The sequence below is a fragment of the Oncorhynchus kisutch genome, linkage group LG20, assembly GCF_002021735.2.
Source record: "Oncorhynchus kisutch isolate 150728-3 linkage group LG20, Okis_V2, whole genome shotgun sequence".
NCBI classification, from domain to species: Eukaryota; Metazoa; Chordata; class Actinopteri; order Salmoniformes; family Salmonidae; genus Oncorhynchus; species Oncorhynchus kisutch.
Window position 1 is genome coordinate 20,290,754 of NC_034193.2, and position 16,036 is coordinate 20,306,789.

Genomic DNA, 16,036 nt, shown 5'->3' on the forward strand with positions numbered 1-16,036 from the left:
TATACTAGCCGCCTACGATTAAAATATATTCAAATCGATATAATAAATGTTCTTATCCCTCATAGAAATGTGTGTGTGTGTGATTGATTTCTGACAGGTTAAATTATTTTACACATGTTATACTTGAAACTGCATCTGGCGCTCATATGTTTTTACGTGATTTCATGAATTTCTTCATGATGATAAAGATGCACCCATATCGACTGAGCGCCACCTGTTGGGGGACAATAGGAGTTGAAGTGAGAGGGACCGTATGTTTCAGGGACACACTCTTTTCACGCCACTTCGATACAGCTATGACCGGAAGTGGTTTTCGTAGTAAGTTAGGAGAGCAGGTTCTTCTAACCTGCTAGTGCTACGAAAAAGTCACTTCCGTTTGTAGCTGAATCGAACTGGTGATGCTCGTACAGTACCAGTCAAAAGTTTGGACACACCTACTCATTCAAGGGTTTTTCTTTATTTTTACTATTTTCTACATTGTAGAATAATAGTGAAGACATCAAAACTATTAAATAACACATATGGTCTCATGTAGTAACCAAAAAAAGTGTTTAAAAAATCCTAATATATTTTATATTTGAGATTCTTCAAAGTACCTCCCTTTGCCTTGATGACAGCTTTGCACATGCTTGGCATTCTCTCAACCAGCTTCATGCGTTTCAATTAACAGGTGTCTTGTTAAAAGGACATTTGTATAATTTCTTTCCTTCTTAATGCGTTTGAGCCAATCACTTGTGTTGTGACAAGGTAGAGGTGGTATACAGAAGATAGCCCTATTTGGTAAAAGACCAAGTCCATATTATGGCAAGAACAGTGTAAATAAGGAAAAAGAAACGACAGATCATCATTACTTTAAGACATGAAGGTCTGTCTATACAGAACATTTCAAGAACTTTGAACGTTTCTTCAAGTGCAGTCGCAAAAACAATCAAGTGAGTGCACTGTGAGAGGTAGGCACACCTTTTCTGTCATCTTCAGAAAAGCTTGTTTCCGTTAAGCACAAAGTCATACACACAGTGTTTTGTTCATTAATAATGTTGTATATTTAGAGGTTACTCATAAGTGGATTATATTGTTAAAATGCAATTGTACTTTTTAGGATGATATTAACATTCTGAATTCAACATGTTGTTACTAGCTAGCTATTGTATGTGTGAACGATGGCTAGCTCCTCGAATGATTCCAGTCACTTGTATTGTGCGTCTGTTGTAGAAAAAGGCGATGATTCGCAGAACATATTTGTGCTCTTACAAATGTTTTGTCTTTTCTTTTGGATGCAGGTATGTGGTTTTATCTATGTCAAATATATGGTATGTGTTGGTGCATAATAAGGAGAGGCTGTACTCATTTTTGTATTCTGGCAAATCATTTTGATGCACTAAAGAGACAACGATTCGCAGAACATATTTGTGCTCTACAAATGTTTTGTCTTTTCTTTTGGATGAAGAGAGTGAATTCTGATTCATTAAAACAACCTGATCTCCGAAGTCCACGTCTATAGTCTCAATCAACCACACACAACGCAGAGCTACAGCGGTGCAGTACAGCACTGGTTAAATGTGGTTCTCACTGTGAAGCATGGAGGAGGAGGTGTGATGGCTTGGGGTGCTTTGCTGGTGACACTGTCAGTGATGTATTTAGAATTCAAGGCACACTTAACCAGCATGGCTACCACAGCATTCTGCAGTGATATGCCATCCCATCTGGTTTGTGCTTAGTGGGACTATCATTTGTTTTTCAACAGGACAATGACCCAACACACCTCTAGACTGTGTAAGGGCTATTTGACCAAGAAGGAGAGTGATGGAGTGCTGCATCAGATGACCTGGCCTCCACAATCACTCGACCTCAACCCGATTGAGATGGTTTGGGATGAGTTGGACCGCAGAGTGAAGGAAGAGCAGCCAACAAGTGCTCAGCATATGTGGGAACTCCTTCAAGACTGTTGAAATAGCATTCCAGGTGAAGCTGGTTGAGAGACTGCCAATAGTGTGCAAAGCTGTCATCAAGGCAAAGGGTGGATACTTTGAAGAATCTCAAATATAAAATATATTTGGATTTGTTTAACACTATTTTGGTTATTACATGATTCCAAATGTGTTATTTCATAGTTTTGATGTCTTCACTACTATTTTACAATGTAGAAAATAGTACAAATAAAGAAAAACCTTTGAATGAGTAGGTGTGTCCAAACCTTTGACTGGTACTGTATGTATCAAGCATCTCAGATTAGGAGTGCTAGTTTAGGATCAGCTCCCCCCATCCATGAAATTTTATTCATTCTGATCAAATGGAAAAACTGATCCTAAATCAGCTCTCCTACTCTGAGAAGTTTGATACATAAGATTCCAGAAACAATTACTGTTTTTTGAAGGCTATACAATTAAAATAGATAGGTATTTACGAATTAAACGAATGTCCCACAAGACCTAAATAAAGAGACACAAAAGCCCAAATAGCTCCTTTTTCAAGGATTCACCTCATACTAAGACATACAGTAGCATTGTATAGCCTACACCAATACAATATTACACCTCTAACAAAAAGAGCCCAATGATGGCCTGGGCCCTGGGGTGGTCTAGCAGTCTAAGCTGCTGCCTCTAGATTCACATGTACTGTGTACTACTGCAAGCACGGCTCTCCCCCTTCCTTTCATCTATACCTCGCTATCTCTATCCTACCCAATAAAACACACAAAAAATGCTTAAGGAGTGGGACTGCCCCATTCCTTAAAAAAAATGTTTTAACACCACAAAGGTTACAGGGTGACATAATCTGAAAACATCTAATTTTATCACAAGTTTTTCTTCCTCCAGTCCATAGTCCATCTTCAGTTCTCGTCTCTCTGGACTATGTTACAGTTGAATCTCAACTGGGGGAATTCCTAGTTCCTCCTCCAAGCAGTTCCCTTTGTATTTTTATGGGAACCAAGGGCCGGGCAGCCAGTCAGCTGTTTCTCTAGTCTCAGAACTGCTTTGTATATTTGTATTGATTCAGAGGCACCCTCCCACCCCTTCCCTTCATACTTGGAAATGATTGCTTGGCTCAACTTGAAGAAAGACAGACACAGAAACAGATATGTCACAGAGGGTATGTAGAGTTTGTCATACACTAATGATAGTATGTATCAGAAAGCCTTGCAATAATCGAAGTCAAACTGAAGACAGAACATAGTTTTCTTTGGATGAAAGTAGGCTTTTTTCTTTCAACAGGGATCTATTGTACAACATGGTAACAGTGCTAATATCAACAGGGACCAGGGACCAGTGTAACTGAAATGTAAAGGGGTAAGTTAGCGATTCTCTCTATTGTATTATTATGGTAATGCTGCTCAAGATTGTTTTACTAGTCTCCCTAACAGTTGCTTGTGACTGATCTCTATCTAATTTTATTCAGTGAAATAAAACCTTAGTAAAGTGGATCGTTTTGATAATTTATTGTGATTTATCCCCATACTGGTACTTCTTGAGAGAGAGAGAGAGAGAGAGAGAGAGAGAGAGAGAGAGAGAGAGAGAGAGAGAGAGAGAGAGAGAGAGAGAGATTAAACAGTTATGACTTAAATCAGACTCAACAAGACAAAGATCAATCATTCACTTTACACTTGTCCTCTACATACATATTGTGACAGGCTATAGCTTACCTAAAGTATGTGTTGTCATGTCTTATTCCATGAAGGGTCCACGCACTCAAATGCCCACCCTGGGCCTCATGTGACTCACACAAACTGTCTGATCGCACACGAGAGTGGCCTAGAGATAACCCTGACTCATTCATTCTCATGTGAGTTTGTTTTCTCTGCAAATATATTGTGAAATACCGTGGCCACTCTTTTTCCAGTTACTGGATTATTTCACTGTCATTTCAGCTGGGGACTTTGGAGGGTTGTGAACCAGCCCTAGCACTGTACATTCAATGGGCTCTCACAGGGAATAAGCACCTAGGTGTGCTATCAAAGATTAGAGGTATGTATGGTTTTAAATGTCAATAACAGTGCTATTTCATTTCATATTAAGATGTCTACCAAATAAAACAACAATTAATTATGAAAACATTTGTTTCTGGCCTTTCTGGTGTGCTACTTTCTGGTCTACTAATACAATGTAATTGTAGAAACCAACAAGTCTATCTGATGCTGCAAATGAGCATTTGGCCATGAGAACTGAATTCCATAGATGGTAGTTGCTCAGATAGACATCTATGGATTCAGTTCTTCTTGCCTGGCAGCTACAATCAGCAGCCCATCACCTATCAAGGACAACAGAGACAAGGAAAGAAACACTTTGTTTATTTGACGTTGGTAAGATATTGCAAAAATGTCTGGCCCCCTTAGCAGATACATGTGAATTATAACAAAGTTGCTTCATTCTTATTGTCAGCACACTTGTCCCATTATTGTGCAGATATTTGAATCTGCAGAAAAGAAAGAAAGAAGAAACCATAACAAGAACACAAACACAATTTCAAGCAAACTTTACTCTAGGTGGCACTACAACCCTTGTCATAGCCAGAGATGGGCAGTATTTCTGTTACATGTATTTGACATAAGCATTTGAATTATTTTGTCATTTGAATTACACTGGGCTGAACTACACTCCAATGTATTTATTGTTTTGCATTTTCAAAATACTGTGATTACATTTTTGAAAATATAAAATACTTTTCTACACCATTTTTATTTATAGCGGTTCAAATGTTGTGGCCCCCCTTTCACCCTGCATTGGTATCATAAGTCTGATAGCACTACGGTGTGATAAGAGCGTCTGCTAAATTAATTAATATAAATGTAGATGTAAACTTTTTGATAAATAATTTGTAGAGGGAAAATGTACTTGATACGATTGTGATATGATGTTGTCTCACTTAGCTATCTTAATATGAATTCACATAACTGTACGTCGCTCTGGATGAGAGTGTCTGCTAAATGACTAAAATGTAAATGCAAATGTAAAAATTAACAATTACAAAGCATGCTGAGTGTTATTCTAATAGTTATTCTAATAATCCCCCCCCCGGTAGATGATCGGTAGACAAATAGTGCCCCGCACAATGCAGGTGATGGCTGCAAGTTGCCGCTGGTGAGGAGCAACTGCAGACATTTTAAATCGATTACAGTCGAAACTTCATGAACTTTGATCAAATGGTTGTTCTAAAGTTCATGTAGTTGACATGTAGGTGCAAGCAGGACAATTTTTATCCCCATAATGCAATACATGTTGAAAGGCTGTGGTCAACGACTTGACAAATGTGATCTACTCCAACGAGCCCAATGATACCCAAAAGCCTTATTAGCATAGGCTCAAGGTCCTAAACGATATCTTAACCGCCATCGATAAGAAACATTACTGTGCAGCCGTATTCATTGATCTGGCCAAGGCTTTCGACTCTGTCAATCACCACATCCTCTTCGGGAGACTCGACAGCCTTGGTTTCTCAAATGATTGCCTCGCCAGGTTCACCACCTACTTCTCTGATAGAGTTCAGTGTGTCAAATCGGAGGGTCTGCTGTCCGGACCTCTGGTAGTCTCTATGGGGGTGCCACAGGGTTCAATTCTTGGACCGACTCTCTTCTCTGTATACATCAATGAGGTCGCTCTTGCTGCTGGTGAGTCTCTGATCCATCTCTACGCAGACGACACCATTCTGTATACTTCTGGCCCTTCTTTGGACACTGTGTTAACAACCCTCCAGGCAAGCTTCAATGCCATACAACTCTCCTTCCGTGGCCTCCAATTGCTCTTAAATACAAGTAAAACTAAATGCATGCTCTTCAACCGATCGCTGCCTGCACCTGCCCAACATCACTACTCTGGATGGCTCTGACTTAGAATACGTGGACAACTACAAATACCTAGGTGTCTAGTTAGACTGTAAACTCTCCTTCCAGACCCACATCAAACATCTCCAATCCAAAGTTAAATCTAGAATTGGCTTCCTATTTCGCAACAAAGCATCCTTCACTCATGCTGCCAAACATTACCTTGTAAAACTGACCATCCTACCAATCCTCAACTTCGGCGATATCATTTAAAAAATAGCCTCCAATGGATGCAGTCTATCACAGTGCAATCCGTTTTGTCACCAAAGCCCCATATACTACCCACCATTGCGACCTGTACGCTCTCGTTGGCTGGCCCTGGCTTCATACTCGTCGCCAAACCCACTGGCTCCATGTCATCTACAAGACCCTGCTAGGTAAAGTCCCCCCTTATCTCAGCTCACTGGTCACCATAGCATCACCCACCTGTAGCACGCGCTCCAGCAGGTATATCTCTCTGGTCACCCCCAAAACCAATTCTTTCTTTGGCTGCCTCTCCTTCCAGTTCTCTGCTGCCAATGACTGGAACGAACTACAAAAATCTCTGAAACTGGAAACACTTATCTCCCTCACTAGCTTTAAGCACCAACTGTCAGAGCAGCTCACAGATTACTGCACCTGTACATGGCCCACCTATAATTTAGCCCAAACAACTACCTCTTTCCCTACTGTATTTATTTTATTTATTTATTTATTTTGCTCCTTTGCACCCCAATATTTTTATTTCTACTTTGCACATTCTTCCACTGCAAATCTACCATTCCAGTGTTTTACTTGCTATATTGTATTTACTTTGCCACCATGGCCTTTTTTTGCCTTTACCTCCCTTAGCTCACCTCATTTGCTCACATCGTATATAGACTTGTTTATACTGTATTATTGACTGTATGTTTGTTTTACTCCATGTGTAACTCTGTGTCGTTGTATGTGTCGAACTGCTTTGCTTTATCTTGGCCAGGTCGCAATTGTAAATGAGAACTTGTTCTCAACTTGCCTACCTGGTTAAATAAAGGTGAAATAAATCAATAAATAGGCAGAGCCATTGAGGGCTTCCACCATTTTAATGTAATCAACTGGGTGGGAATTTCAACTTCATTGGCTGAACCCTCCTGTTGACATGGAGTCATGTCAAAATTGGTCATCAGGAGGGATCGGCCAATCGTGAAGAAGAAAATTGACAACTTCAAAATGGAGATTGCCTCCATTGCGCTGCCCATGCTGTCAAAACACTATAATAACACAAATACAAAGATGAGTCCTCTATCTATCTCTATGGTGGGGAAACCCTTCTGAAATCCGATTCGTGATCAGCCCAGTGGGCGAGGCTGATATATGGTTGATGTGACGTGTACTAATGTAAACTGTCTTGCTAGCAGCCGCCTGTTGAAAATTGTATTGATTAGCAAGGTTTCCCACTCGTTTCAGAGGCTTCATTCAATGACGATGGTAAGTACATTGTCTTTGTGGTTAGGCGCCTGTCTATCCACAGCCAGGGCGAGCTACTTAACTCGTTGGTTACTGGTTAGCCTAGCTGTAACCAGCTAACTTAACGTTAACCTGTGGAAGGACTGGACAAATATCTAATACGGGGCAGAAATCGTATTGTGTAGCTAACTAGTTATATGTGTACAGCTAGCTATATGTGTACAGCTATCTCGCTAACTCAATATAAATAGGTAACGTTACTAACTAGCTACCAAATGCCTTGACTGGCTGATAATCACGACCTACTCTTTCTGCCAAGAAGCGTCTCCAGTCTCTACAGTCAGGTGAGAGCTGCCCTGATATCCATTACAACTTAGTTCTACCTTTAATTAGAGGTGCACTGAACTATACTGTACACATACTACGCTCCTACCTGTTTCCAGAAGATTAGATCAATTAAGACGACTGGGATGGGAATGTGATACAGTACAATGCTCCGAAGTCGTTCCGCTCCACCGCATGGATCTGATGGGATCAGACACAGCTGGCACTTGCTGTACTTGTATTTGTTGAAATGTAGTCTAACCAGAACCCTGTGTGCAGCTTCTATAGTGAGAGCTGAAGCAAATGTAATTGTTTAGAATTCGTTTTTGCGAGTTGACTGTTTTCACTGTTTCACTGTTTGCCATTTTAAAATGGCATAGTGGTAGACCAGGACCATGGCTTGTGAGGTGTAGCCAGAGCCTAGGCTGTGTATTTTTTTCCATTGGATGCCACATGTGAGACTTGTGCTCTGAAGGGAGGATCGTGCTGGAATAATTGCGGGGAATAACTGCCTCTAGGCTTCACTTTACAGATGGCAAAACTACAGCAGTAAACCACCAGGCCACAGGAGCAGGATACAAATAATTGTTAGGCTTTGCAGGCAATGCTCCACCCAGTTAACAAATAGCAGATGAGCTAATTATTTGCTGAAGTGATTCAACAGATCGATATTGAATTAAGGCAACTTTTCTTTATTGACATTTGATAGAGGACAAAGCAAGGCTACACCTTAGTGTGCCTCGGTCAAAAAGAGGGCCTACCTACAAAACCAACCATAGAACAAATAAGGACCAAAGCTAGAATATGAGCGGGAGAGATTTGGTGTCTTTTTAAATTGTCTCCCTTCCTGTGTGAAAGAGTCCAGCTAAGAGCTTTTATGAGAATGGTGTCATTAGTATCCTGAGACGGACCCCATAATCACAGTGATCAGAGGATAGGATTACACCCTCTCCTGTCATCCAGCTGGGCCAGAGGAGACACGGGAGAAACTAATGCTGTCCTAAAGGGTGCCTTATTCTCTATACAGCACACTGCTTTTGACCAGGGCCCATAGGGTTTTGATCAAAAGTAGTGCACTGTGTAGAGAGTAGGGGGCCATTTGGGACATGGTGTAACTGCTCACAATAGCTTCACTCTCACCTAATGAATAGAGTAGGGGTCGCCATGGAAATGGCCGGTTCTCCCTCACCTGCTTACACAGCCCTGCGATCCAGTTTATAATGCATTGAATGGCCCTCAGTGTGTGAAATTACCCTGATCTCTGTAATGGAGACTACCCTGTTCAGACATGGCCTATTGTCAGTTTTGTGTGTGTGTGAGTACGCTATGTGTTACTCTTGTTCCTTCATGTCTATTTGCTCAAGCTCGCTCTTCTCCCACTCTGTACGGTAACGTAACCCACACCACAGGAGGTCGGTGGCACCTTAATTGGGGAGGACGGGCTCATGGTAATGGCTGGAGTGGAATCAGTGGAATGGTATTAAACAGGTGGTTTCCAGGTGTTAGATGCCATTCCATTCACTCCATTCCAGCCATTATTATGAGCCGTCCTCGTGTCAGCAGCCTCCACTGCTTCGCACATCCACATTTAGTCAGCCCTCCAAATGGTTATTGACATGTTTGTTTGCTCTGGCAGGAGTGGGTACGGTGGTGCCCCTAGCCCAGGCTGGTCTGTGGGATGAGCGTGGTGTAGCGGCGGAGAACGGAACAGCAGAGTGACTGAGTGACGAGAATGGGTAGGAGGGGCTGCAGGCTAGCTGTCTCCACTGGTGTCTCCACTGCAGTCCTCTACGGCTCCTTGGCCCTGTTTGTCTCCATCCTGCACAACGTCTTCCTGCTGTACTACGTGGAGACCTTTGTCTCTGTTTACAAGATCGACAAGCTCTCCTTCTGGGTGGGAGAGGTGAGTGACACTTCCTGCTCTCCATGGGTTATTATAATAGCTGTATTTTGGAAGCTTTCTGCTTTAGACAGTGTGACAATGACTGATAGCCTGGCTTTTTTCTGGGTTAGGGTGTTTAATGCTGGTCTGTTCTACTAACTCCTCCCCCTCTCTCTCTGCCCACACAGGCAGTGTTTCTGATATGGAACAGCTTGAACGACCCTCTCTTCGGCTGGCTGAGTGACCGCTCCTTCCTCAGCTCCTCACAGTAAGACCTCGTTCTCTTTCCTCTCTTTCTCAAATCAATGGTGCCGCTTTCTCGTTACCCTGCTCTTTTTTAAATATCTTTGTCTTGCTCTCTCCCGCTTTCTCGCTCCCTCCCTATTTTTAACTTTCCCTCACTCTATCTTGAAAGCACGGTTGAACGCCACAGTTGGTGAAAAGTGGGAGAAGTTTGTCTTTACCGTTGCACTGAACTTTTTTTCACTCCCCCCCCCCCCATCGTAGGTCTGGCACCCAGATCTCCAGCCCAGAGGTGGTACTAAAGCGGTTGGCGGCCCTCTCCCGGAATGGCCCCCTGTTCGCCATCTCGTTCCTGGCCTTTTGGGTGTCATGGGCACGGCCGGGCATCCAGTTCCTAGTGTGCCTGTGCCTGTATGACGGATTCCTCACCGTGGTGGACCTCAACCACAACGCCTTGCTGGCCGACCTGGCCGTGTCGGCCAATGACCGCACGCGCCTCAACTTCCACTGCTCGCTGTTCAGTGCCCTGGGCTCGCTCTCCGTCTTCCTGTCCTACAGCGTCTGGGACAAGGGCGACTTCCACTCGTTCCGGATCTTCTGCGTGACGCTGGCGGCCGTCTCGGCACTGGGCTTCGCCGCCGTGTCGCGCCTGTTGACGAGGCGATTTGAGAAGGAGGCGCGTCTGAGGCAAGACGAGGCTCAGGCACTCAAGGAGTAGGTGACACGATCATTCATGTATGCACTTGAGAAACACTCGGTTTACATTATTCACTGACAAGCAAGGGGCAACTGAACAACACCTGTTGTTTATGGGTTTGCGTCCAACAACTCAGCCTTATGGCTTCAAATCAAGCCTTTAATCTTTCTATCCCGTGGTGCCTAAGCCAGCCTTGGCCATGGATATTGCTTGCTAATGGTATTTTTAAAGAGACTGTAATGGAATTGAATTGCGAGTTAATAACATTGCACAGTCTGCACACACTCATACAGTATATCTGGCAGGGAGATGACGCTAACACTTGCTCAGTTTACAGACTCAATCCCCTGGGTAGTGTGTGTGACACTGATTGTCCTTTCACTAATCCCCCTCCTCCTCCCCCTCTCAGGTTGAGCATTGTCCAGAACCCTCTGACTCAGCAGGAGATGCCAGTCACTCTAGGAGAGTATCTAAGGCAGCTCTCCAAGCACAGAAACTTTATGTGGTTCGCCTCTATGAACCTGGTACAGGTGTTTCACTGCCACTTCAACAGCAACTTCTTCCCTCTGTTCCTGGAGCACCTCCTCTCTGACAGCATCTCTGCCTCCACTGGCTCCATTCTGCTGGGTAAGAGACGAGCATACTACTGCTGGTTATGTTTCATGACCAGGGAAAGGCCTCATTCATAGAATGGGCTTAGTTTCATAGCCTGGTCCCAGATCTATTTGTGCTGTCTTGTCTATTATACTGTACATTTGGTCTGACTGACCATAGGAATAGGCAAAACTGCACAAACAGATCTGGGACCAGGCTTTTCGTTTTGGTCTTTTATTTTTTGGAGAGGATTCGTTTTTAGAATGTGAGGAAACATTTATTATCTTCAGTAATTAATATTATTTGTCTACATATTTAATACTTAGCAAAAAAATAAATGTCCTCTCACTGTCAAATGCGTTTATTTTCAGCAAACTTAACATGTATAAATATTTATATGAACATAAGATTCAACAACTGATACATAAACTGAACAAGTTCCACAGACATGTGACTAACTAAAATGGAATAATGTGTCCCTGAACAAAGGGGGGGGGTCAAAATCAAAAGTAACAGTCAGTATCTGGTGTGGCCACCAGCTGCATTAAGTACTGCAGTGCATCTCCTCCTCGTGGACTGCACCAGATTTGCCAGTCCTTGCTGTGAGATGTCACCCCACTCTTTCACCAAGGCACCTGCATATTCCTGGACATTTTGGGGGGGGAATGGCTCTAGCCCTCACCCTCCGATCCAACAGGTCCCAGGCGTGCTCAATGGGATTGAGATCCGGGCTCTTCGCTGGCCATGGCAGAACACTGGCATTCCTGTCTTGCAGAAAATCACACACAGAACAAGCAGTGTGGCTGGTGGCATTGTCATGCTGGAGGGTCATGTCAGGATGAGCCTGCAGGAAGGATACCAAATGGGGGAGGAGGATGTTTTCCCTGTAACGCACAGCATTGAGATTTCAGGCAATGACAACAAGCTCAGTCCGATGATGCTGTGACACATCGCCCCAGACCATGACGGACCCTCCACCTCCAAATCGATCCCGCTCCAGAGTACAGGCCTCTGTAACGCTCATTCCTTCGACGATTAAACGCGAATCCGACCATCACCCCTGGTGAGACACAACCGCGACTCGTCAGTGAAGAGCACTTTTTGCCAGTCCTGTCTGGTCCAGTGAGGTGGGTTTCTGCCCCTAGGCGACGTTGTTGCCGGTGATGTCTGAGGACTTGCCTTACAACAGGCCTACAAGCCCTCAGTCCAGCCTCTCTCAACCTATTGCGGACATTCTGAGCACTGATGGGGGGATTGTGCATTCCTGGTGTAACTCGGGCAGTTGTTTTCCATCCTGTACCTGCATGTGTGATGTTCGGATGTACCGATCCTGTGCAGGTGTTACACGTGGTCTGCCACTGCAAGGACGATCAGTGGTCCGCCCTATCTCCCTGTAGCACTGTCTTAGGCGTCTCACAGTATGGACATTGCAATTTATTGCTCTGGCCACATTTGCAGTCCGCATGCCTCTTTGCAGCATGCCCAAGGCACGTTCACACAGATGAGCAGGGACCCTGGGCATCTTTCTTTTGGTGTTTTTCAGAGTCAGTAGAAGGGCCTCTTTAGTGTCCTAAGTTCTCATAACTGTGACCTTAATTGCCTACCGTCTGTAAGCTGTTAGTGTCTTAACGACCGTGCCACAGGTGCATGTTCATTAATTGTTTATGGTTCATTGAACAAGCATGGGAAACAGTGTTTAAAAACTTTACAATGAACATCTGTGAAGTTATTTGGATTTTTATGAATGATCTTTGAAAGACAGGGTCCTGAAAAAGGGACATTTTCTTTGAGTTTATTTACTGTCCACTAACAGTTGCTCTCACCTCACAGGGATCTCCTACATAGCCCCCCACCTGAACAACCTGTATTTCCTGACCCTGTGCCAGCGTTACGGGGTGTATACAGTCATCCGCTGGCTGTTCCTGGTCAAGCTGGCCCTCAGTGTGGCCATGCTGCTGGCCGGGGCCGACCAGGTCTACCTGCTGTGCATCTTCATTGCCAGGTACTGACACACACACAGTTTAGATATCAAGGTCATGTACTCAAGTCATGGAAGTTATTTTCATATCAAGGACCCAGTGGGGTTTTCCAATACTTGTTTTGTGTGGCTCTGTTTGCATTGGATCTGGCTGAGTGTTGTCAGCCAAGACGACCAATCCCTTTATCAACATGGGGCTGGCAGTGGCTGGGCGCAGCCTACCACTTGTCCTCTTGGCACAGTGTCATTGTTTTCATAGCGTACACTGAGATAAAGTCAGAGTGGGGGAGAGGTCTTGCTCTATTGGTTTCGGACTTCGTATAAATGCCTTGACCCAGTATTATTATTATTGTTATTTTTAAACTCCTGCTCAGGAAAATCTGATGCAGAATCCACCTCATTTGTATATTAGCAGTTGGAAACAGTGACAACACTTCAGTAACGGCTCTGAAATGTCCTTCTCCCTCAGTAACCGAGTGTTTACGGAGGGCACCTGCAAGCTGTTGAACCTGGTCATCACGGACCTGGTGGACGAGGACTTTGTGGTGAACCGGCGCCAGCAGGCGGCATCGGCGCTGCTCTTCGGCATGGTTGCCCTGGTGACCAAGCCTGGCCAGACCTTCGCCCCTCTCATCGGCACCTGGCTGCTGTGTGTCTACACAGGTATACTTTATATGGACAGTGGGGGGCAAAAGTCTGTTTTTAATGAAGGCTCCTTGATGATGGAAATGCAGATATCCGCCGCTGTGAATGAACTAGAATCAAACCAATTTCACCAACCTTACTCTAGGTGGATTCCCACGAGTTCATGCCTGTTATTTATTCTAATCTGGCTATTTCTTTCCAGGCTACGATATCTTTGAGAGAAACTCCGTACAGGACTCAGCGGCAGCGCCCCCCGTCTCGGGCCAAGCGAGCTCCACTGTTCCATTGCGCCAGGGCTGTTTCTACTTGCTGGTGTTTGTGCCCATCTCCTGCGCCCTGTTGCAGCTAATGGCCTGGTCCCGCTTCACCCTCCACGGCCGCAGACTGCAGGGCGTCAAGGCCCAGAGGCAGGGAGCCCAGCACAGCCATCTCATGGACGTCAAGGCTATCTGATATGAGGCCAGCTCGTCCGCACCTTCGCTCAACTGCTTAATGCCATACCACCCACTGCCATTGGGGTCAGCAGAGAGGAATGTAGACAGGAGAACTGATGAAATCTCGCTGTCTAGCCAGGGACAAAAATATTTTTGGGGTGTGAAACAACATGCCTTATTTTGATATGAAGAGGACAAAGACTATATTTATGTATGAACTGATGACCAAATGATATCGCAGAGCCAATCAAAGAATGAGAAGCTCATACCCCTCTCTGGGATAGGGCAAAGGTGTGACGCCTCCTGTTTATCCAGCGAGTAGACATCATCCTAGGTTGAGGCGTAGCCTGGTATGCATCTCTATCCCCAAAGGAATACACATTGTCACTAACCTTGCTATTACAGTGTGGTTAACCAAAGCCAGAGTCTGCATAGCTAGGTAAATACCAATCTTTCTGATGTGTTTAGGGAAATACTAAGTACTGAAAACAGGTGTGTGCGTGCACATGAGCATAACATCTAAATCCTGATTTGCATAGACGTTGCTCTTGAAATTGCATTAAGGTTTGTGACCATCACCATGCTATTGTCTTCATGAAGTACTACTAGTACTAATCTGTATTTTCAAAAGTCTAACAAATGTTTTACTGTGACCGGTACTAAAATAACTGCCATCTCCAATATTCAACTCTGTTTCCTATGTTTTCTCACACATGATGTTTTAACCTGATGTGACTATTACAAAACAAGGCCCTAAACAACCTCTGTTTACATTTGTACCCCAGATCAGGAAAGAAATGCAGTTTTATAGACCATGAAGAGAATTGAGAAACCGATTTGACTGAACATGAAACTATTGTGTCATGATGACCTGATATATGATAATCATGGTATATAATACATTATGTACTTTTTTTTTCAAAGTTATTTTTATTACTGCTGCTACATGAGTGTTAAGGAGTCTTAAATTCCATTATCAATTTATATCTCTAAACAAAAGTATTCTCGTAATTTGTCAAATACTGGAGACCCCTTCATGGAAGTGTTTGAGTGACTCAGGAATTACAGTTTCATCACAATGTGATTTAAGTAACCAGAAGGAAAGCAGAGGTTATCTTACAAGACAGCCTTACAGCAGAGATGCCTGTATTTGCCAGCTTTGTTACAAAATACTGTACAATGTTTGTCTGGTTGAACCACTGCTCAATGTAGCATCTGCCATTTTCTGACTATCTTTGTGACTTATTAAAGTGATCTCACTACTTGAGAGCTTGTGGAATGTGTCTTGTTGCCCCCTTTTCACAGATCCGTTTTCTGCTCTGTCAGGACAAGTCTAGCAGCCTTGCACCAAACCCAGAAGCGCAGGTCTGTCTCTGGTCTACCTTAATTTCCTCAACTGGGACATGTGAAGTGTCTCACCTCAGGCCTCTTCTGGAACACTAATTACAAAATACAGAATGTTACCATGATGTTTTTTTTAACTAGGCTAAAGATAGGTGCTCTCATTGCACAGCACACACAATGATAATGTGTAAGACAGATCCATGAACATGGTTTCTGCAGATATTTTGTTGCCTAGTCATGTGGATATTAATTGTGTATTTTGCTCAGCTTAGTAGAGGGTTCGATGTAGCATTCTATGCTGACTAGGAATGTCCACGAGCTGTTTTCCCTGAGAATGTCATGTTAATTTCTCTACCATTGGCTGCCTCCTACATCGTTTTAGAGAATATGGCAGTACATCCAACCAGCATCACAGCAGACCATGTGTTACCACGTCAGCCCAGGACCTCCGCATCTAGCTTCTTCACCTGCGGGATCGTCTGAGACCAGCCACCCGGACAGCTGATGAAACTGGGTTTTCACAACCGAATAATTTCTGCACAAACTGTCAGAAACCGTCTCAGGGAAGGTCATCTGCGGGATCGTCGTCCTCACCAGGGTCTTGACCTGACTGCAATTAGGCGGCGTAACCAACTTCAGTGGGCAAATGCACAAT

General features: G+C 43.9%; 1 protein-coding gene and 1 long non-coding RNA gene across 3 annotated transcripts; both read left to right on the plus strand.

The window, feature by feature from the left end:
- Window positions 1–2,153: 2,153 nt before the first annotated feature.
- On the plus strand, window positions 2,154–4,043 carry LOC116355489 (uncharacterized). Its single transcript, XR_004204503.1, has 4 exons — window positions 2,154–3,090; window positions 3,213–3,287; window positions 3,676–3,780; window positions 3,866–4,043. It is a non-coding gene; the product is annotated as an uncharacterized LOC116355489 (long non-coding RNA).
- A 3,044-nt stretch (window positions 4,044–7,087) lies between these two features.
- LOC109865857 (transmembrane protein 180-like) lies at window positions 7,088–15,306 on the plus strand. Of its 2 annotated transcripts, none has more exons than XM_020454336.2 (8): window positions 7,088–7,261; window positions 9,201–9,467; window positions 9,635–9,714; window positions 9,954–10,403; window positions 10,796–11,013; window positions 12,811–12,982; window positions 13,428–13,621; window positions 13,806–15,306. In XM_020454336.2, exons 2-8 carry the CDS (start codon window positions 9,297–9,299, stop codon window positions 14,054–14,056), a joined length of 1,536 nt encoding a protein of 511 aa, XP_020309925.1. In that variant the 5' UTR covers window positions 7,088–7,261; window positions 9,201–9,296; the 3' UTR covers window positions 14,057–15,306. The 2 variants fall into 2 exon arrangements, with proteins under 2 accessions (XP_020309925.1, XP_020309926.1); XM_020454337.2 differs by lacking the exon at window positions 7,088–7,261 and adding an exon at window positions 7,294–7,584 and having other exon boundaries at window positions 13,806–15,304.
- The last annotated feature ends 730 nt before the right edge of the window (window positions 15,307–16,036 follow it).

What these genes read in the sequence shown, in the direction of transcription:
- LOC109865857 (XM_020454336.2), top strand. Translation starts at nt 9,297, where the DNA reads ATGGGTAGGAGGGGCTGCAGGCTAGCTGTCTCCACTGGTGTCTCCACT. An exon ending in TCTCCTTCTGGGTGGGAGAG is followed by an intron (nt 9,468 to 9,634) that starts GTGAGTGACACT and finishes CTGCCCACACAG; the next exon opens with GCAGTGTTTCTGATATGGAA. An exon ending in CTGTGCATCTTCATTGCCAG is followed by an intron (nt 12,983 to 13,427) that starts GTACTGACACAC and finishes CTTCTCCCTCAG; the next exon opens with TAACCGAGTGTTTACGGAGG.